Source organism: Cucurbita pepo, chromosome LG06, assembly GCF_002806865.2.
Source record: "Cucurbita pepo subsp. pepo cultivar mu-cu-16 chromosome LG06, ASM280686v2, whole genome shotgun sequence".
NCBI lineage: Eukaryota > Viridiplantae > Streptophyta > Magnoliopsida > Cucurbitales > Cucurbitaceae > Cucurbita > Cucurbita pepo.
Window position 1 is genome coordinate 7475431 of NC_036643.1, and position 6000 is coordinate 7481430.

General features: G+C 37.5%; 2 protein-coding genes across 2 annotated transcripts in view; both read left to right on the forward strand.

Moving 5' to 3' along the window:
* The first annotated feature begins 59 nt into the window (after positions 1-59).
* LOC111797464 lies at positions 60-590 on the forward strand. Its single transcript, XM_023680466.1, has one exon. The coding sequence runs from the start codon at positions 60-62 to the stop codon at positions 588-590; it is 531 nt and encodes a 176-aa protein (XP_023536234.1).
* Positions 591-4995: 4405 nt separating this feature from the next.
* Positions 4996-6000, forward strand: part of LOC111797086 (histidinol-phosphate aminotransferase, chloroplastic-like) — an 8500-nt gene continuing 7495 nt past the window's right edge. Inside the window, exons 1-2 of the mRNA XM_023679982.1 lie at positions 4996-5128; positions 5215-5448. Coding sequence (XP_023535750.1) covers positions 5221-5448 — 228 coding nt within the window. The 5' untranslated portion in view covers positions 4996-5128; positions 5215-5220. The remainder of the gene's footprint in view (positions 5129-5214; positions 5449-6000) is intronic.

Here is a 6000-nt window from a genome sequence, read left to right on the forward strand (position 1 = left end):
CTCTCTCTCTGAAACTTCCAATTTCTCATCACAAATTTCACAATCTTCATCCCAAATCCATGGCGGTTGAAGACGATTTCAGTTTCCCCACCGCTTTAGAGCCGTTCAATCGCTGCGGCATCGATTCGCCGCCGCTCTGGCGCCTCTCTCCCACCGCATCGCCTATTTCTTACCGTCAAAAAACAGCCTCCAATCGGAGTTTCAGAGACGATCAGAAGAGCGATCGGTTTGCGTCGGTGAGATTCTCGGCGTCGTTACAGAGGAGGAGGAGATTTTCGAGCGATGCGGCGATGGACGGCGAGGAGGAGGAGGAGGAGGTAGCGGCGGAGAAGATGGATGTGCTTTGGGAGAATTTCAACGAGGAGTTGTCGAGGAGTGGGAGATCTAGGTTGATGAAAACGGCGGAAATGGAGGAGATTGAGATTGTGAAAGCGCGGCGGCGGATGGCGGAATTGAATCTGTCGGAGACTTCCGGCGCGGTGGTGACGAGGAGGAAGGCGACGGGGAAGACGGCGTTTGTTAAGGCTTTGAAGAAGCTTTTCTTGTTGCATAACAATTCCCGCCGGAATCTGCAAACTCGATCACTGTGAGAAACAGAGGATTTNGTTTTTTTTTTTTTTTTTTTTTTTTTTTGGAGGGAGCCAAAAAAAATGTAAAAATTAATAAGAAATTACAATTAAAAACAGGGTTTTAATTTAATTTAATTTTTTTGGGAGATTCTAGAATTTATGTTTTTTTTATCTAAAAAATTCTTAAGCCATAATACAAAATTTGGAGTCTGTTGGACTGGTAACTTGAGTGACCGGACCATCCCAACTCAATCCTCTATTTTCGGGTTAGTTTGTGTTGGGTTGTTAGGTTTATTTTTTTTGTAATTATTTAAAAATATATATTTATATATATAGTAATACACGTTAAATTAATAACTAAAATCTTTGAAATATCAAACAGTGTCACAATGCATTATTAACGTCGGTCAACGGTCAGAAATGTTAAATTTTTTTATTTTCGTAATAATTTCAAAAACTTTTTTTTTTTAATTTAAAATTTTGGGTAAGTTTAATTTTCAAAAACTAATAATTATTAAATAAAACAAATTTAGTTTAGGTGTAAATAAGACAAAAAAAAAAAAAATCAAACATAATTATTTATGGATAATCATTACATCATTGGCGTACCATAAAGATATTAGGTAACGAGTTACTTGTTTCATTAAGTATAAGTTCACGTGGCAGGTATATCATTGGTGTTTATACTGATAGCCAAAAAGCACCTTTAGAAGTAGATATGTCACACGAAATGTAGCATAGAGGCAAGCTCGGTCTAAATCTAATTTTTTTTTTTAAATACCTATAAAATTGTATATTTATCGTAAAATGAGAGCAAAGGATAATGTATGTGTTTCTAAATGTTTTCTACTGCTTTTATTTATAGGGGTATGAAGATAGTGTGTAACGACCCTAGATTTCTAGGGACTTAAAGTACTATTATCGTAACTTATGCTCTTATGCGGAATTAAATATTTAAAATTTCATCATAAAACACTGTCATGGACTTATATGTTCAAAAAACAGAAAGAGATACCGAATAAAACAAAAAAACATTAAAAGTAAAAACACCCTAACTAACCTAAGTCTAAGAAAACGAAATACCACTATTCTATGCACGTGTCATGGTCTCTACTTGCGATGTTTTTTGTCAGCCGTACAAGGGTGTCTTGCCTTTACCTGAAATAGAAGTATCACATGTCTCGAGTATTTTTAAGAAATACTTAGTTAAGAAATACTTAGTAAGTGACCCAACTATTGGAGCTAGGGAACACAAACAATGCAACTCATGATTAAAGACCTATCGTTAAAATCATCATAGGGGTGGCCTCTAGTCCAAACAAAATTGGATGTATAGTACTTCCCTACACACGACCCACACGTGTGAGCATGGATTCCCAGGTGGTTTACATCCCCTGGACCCATCATAGTCGGGCTAGCTCTCCGTAGCCAACGTCCGGAGGTTAGCAGACCCTCGAGTGTCATGCGAGGCATGATAATGATCATCATCATAATGTATGCGTCCGTACTCAACATCATAAATGAGGAATTACCCCATGTATATGTACACACAAAATGCATGAGAACCCTATAGTTTTCATCTTTACATCATCTTTATGACACAAACCCTATACACCGTTCACATATTACTCTAAGTAGCAATCATGCATTAACCTTCATACGTTCATCATCATTAACAATAACTAGGGTTGTGTCTTAAAAAAATCATTGTCATAATGCATCATGGTATTTAATACATGCACATCATTTTAATATGAAATAACATCATATTAAGACATTTAATCATCATACATCTTACATCGTCATGTTATTATACATCATCATCATCATATCGTCATCATATAACGTCGTCGTATAACATCATATAGCATTATCATATAATACAATCACATCCTCATATATCATAGTCTTATCATCATATAATATAGTCACATCATCATATAATATAAAGTATAAATGACACGTGCACGAGTACATTGAATTCTGCATAAGAGCATTAGTTATGATGATGGTAGCGACTGATATGGTAGGTCTCACTCATGATGGTGTGTGCTTGCATGTGCTTGCATTTAACCCAGATAGGGGGTTGCTTCTTCAAATACTCAAGTCATGTGCTACTATTATTTTTTCAGGTAAGGCAAGGGTCCCATGTGCGGCTGATGATGGCATCGCAACCTAGTATAGTGCATTTTCATTTTATTTTATTTTCAATTTTCATTTTATTTTATTTAAGGGTCTTAGAGAAGACGTGTAAGACCAAGGTCGTGTTTTATTATAAAGTTTTCAATGAAATATTTCCGCATAGAATGCCTATGATATGTAGACAGTAACAACTTTAGGTTAAATAGAAAATCTAGGGTCGTTACATTAACGTTTATTTCTGAAATTTAATTCTACCTAAGGAGTCCCACGATCATAAATTAGAATTCTATTATAGTAATTGACTCACCTAGTTCTACATAAAATAATTTAAACTTACTCCAAATAATTTAAACTGGCTAAATCTAATTTTGCATAAAAATTTAAACTCAGTAAAATAGTCATGTTAACCAATTTAAACTAGCTAAAAGTTAGTCATACAAACCTTAAATACTTCAGAAGAGTTGAAACTAGTATGAAAGGGTCGGGTCTAAGTGTATCAGACCCAAGTTGAATCAGCCAAAATGTCGGTCTAAAGCCATCAGAAAATGTATTCTTCAACTGGTTTCGAATTGCACAATGAGATGAAAGGAAGATCAAGTGACCTCCATTTTATAACCGAGTCCATCCCCACTTTCTCAACCAAAACTAGGTGGGACAACTTTCATTTTATTTTCTAATTTTGAGTTATTACAATTTAATTTTGTTTAATTCTAAATAAAATCGTGACCAAGATCGAGAGTAAAGAAAATTTATTTCTAAACTAGTTAGTTGTCACGATCCATTTTCGAGGTTTTAGATCTGAAACCATGACAAAGAAGACGATGACAAAAGTAAATAAAATAAAAGTGAAATAAAAATAAAATATGAAAATCTCATAAAAGTTAATTCGAAATAAAGATAGACAATCAACACTACAATGACGATGTTGTTCAAATTATTACAATGAGAGAAGTGTGTTTGGGATACAATTACAAATTCAATTACAAATGACTCAAAATGTAAAAACATATTGACGCTCTAGAACGACCCCCTTTTGTGACCGCATAGCTCTCGAACGCTCCTCTACTTCGACCGTTAGCCCGCAGTCACTTGAAAAAGAAAGAAGAAAAGGGTGAGTATAAAAATATTCATTAAGCAACCTGTTTGTAGACTCTCATCACATCCTTAACCTAGTAGGTATCCACGAGCTTTACTTTGGGCTTTAGAAAGTTCAGGTCAGTCTTTACTATTATTTAAGTATTTGGGGTGCCTCAAAATTTTGAGCGGTTCGTTGCTCATGGACCCACGCTGGNCTTTTTTTTTTTTTTTTTTGGCATTGTGGGTCTACCTAACGACAAATCGCAAACTACTCTCCAGTTTTTTTTAACTTGGGTAGCTTACTTTGCCTATGTAGTGTGAATCAATGTCTGGGTCGATGTGCTACCTCATAAAACTCTCTCTAGGACCATTAGTCACCTATGTAGTGTGAATCAATGTCTGGGTCAATGTCTGGGTCGATGTGCTGCCTCATCAATGTCTGGTGTGTGCTAACCTGCTCATCAACCATGGGAGGTTAGCTGGTGAACCTTTCCCATAGGACCATTAGTCACCTAAGATCGGGGGAGCAACCCTCTATGCTTGCTAGTTATACCATAATTACCAGTGTGATCCCACACCCTCTTTCAGGATGGATATACATTACACGCGAGATTTCACGCCCTCTCTCAAGAAAAATCTGCATTACCCACGTGATCTCATGCCTTTTCTCTGGACAAATTTTTGTGCGGAACAATCCAACTGAACTATCAAGTCTAACAACCTTAATCGGCCCTATGCCTGACTTGACGATATGAGTACCAAAGTAGAACTCAACAGTACAAGTATTAGAATGGAAAGAGTAGCAAAGACTTTGATGGCACAATCAAACTGGGTTGCTTGAAGGGGGAAAAATGCGAGAGGATTCGAGAGGAGAAAATCTATGATGCTAGTGAGATCAAGCTCCAAACTGCGACTATAGCAGGCAATGTCGAAATAGCAACTTAAGACCCATCCTCACTAGAGTTTGCTTTGTTCTCGAGATCACGACTTATTTTAACCGCAAACCGATGACACGAAAATTTTTAGTTCATGACTTCGTTTTTAGTCATTTACTTATATATCCATGATTGGTGAATAATGGGGGCGTTGGGTCCCACCGTTGTCTCCTCCATTTATTTCATATCCAATTTGATTTTTTTTTTTTTTTTAATATAGTATTTTAAATATGTAAAAGACCACTTTATTGATCAAATTGACCAAATTAAGAATCTAATCAAATCCTATTCCAAATATCCCTTTCCTCTGCTTAGTGGTTTAGGGTTAATCTTTCTACTCCGTTTTTGAGCTCATTGTACCACTTTGTATTGTTCATCATCATTTCATATCCATTCGGACAACGGGTAATCGCTCTTTGACACTCACTCATCCTATCGTTCGCTAACCATCATGATTCAATTTCATTCGTTATTGATCATTTTTCTTGCAGAGATTGATGGGTGTGATCGATTTTTCAAACCCTTGCACCCGTATCCTTCCTGCAGCTGAGGCATCGCGTCGACCCAATTGCTCAGTTGCTGGGCGAAGGAAGTGGGCTGTTGCTATGACATCTCAAATTCCAGTAGAACAGGTTCATGTGAGTCAACAAAGGTTGGCTGGTGATTCTTTTATCCGACCCCATTTGAGGAAATTGTCGCCTTATCAGCCCATTCTTCCTTTTGAGGTATAATTTGTTGACCTTTGCTCTGTTGTTCCCATTTCAAGCTGGTTTGTTTGTTTTCATTATTGTGTTGGTGATAACACCTCGGGTTGATCTGGCAATGGGGCATTTGACTGATGTGAAAAGAATTAAAAGCGGCAGTGATTCGAACCCTGTGGTGTGTACATGCTTAGGTTTGAATCCTTTAGTTTATTGACTTGTGTCAGAAATTGTTTGTGATTTTAGTTGAGGAATGTATAATTTGGCCTAGACACTCTAGGATATCCCACATCGGTTGGGGAGGAGAACGGAGTATTCTTTATAAAGCTGTGGAAACCTCTCCCTAGCAGACGCGTTTTAAAAACCTAGAGGGCAAGCCCGAAAGGGCTTTTCCAAAGAGGAAAATATCTGCTAGCGGTGGGTTTGGGCCGTTACAAATGGTATTAGAGTCAGACACTGGATGATGAGCCAGCGAGGAGGCTAAGCCTCGAAGGGGGTGGACACGAGGCGGTGTGCTAGCAAGGATGCTGAGCCTCGAAGGGGGTGGATTAAGAAGAGGAGGGGGGGGGGGGGGCC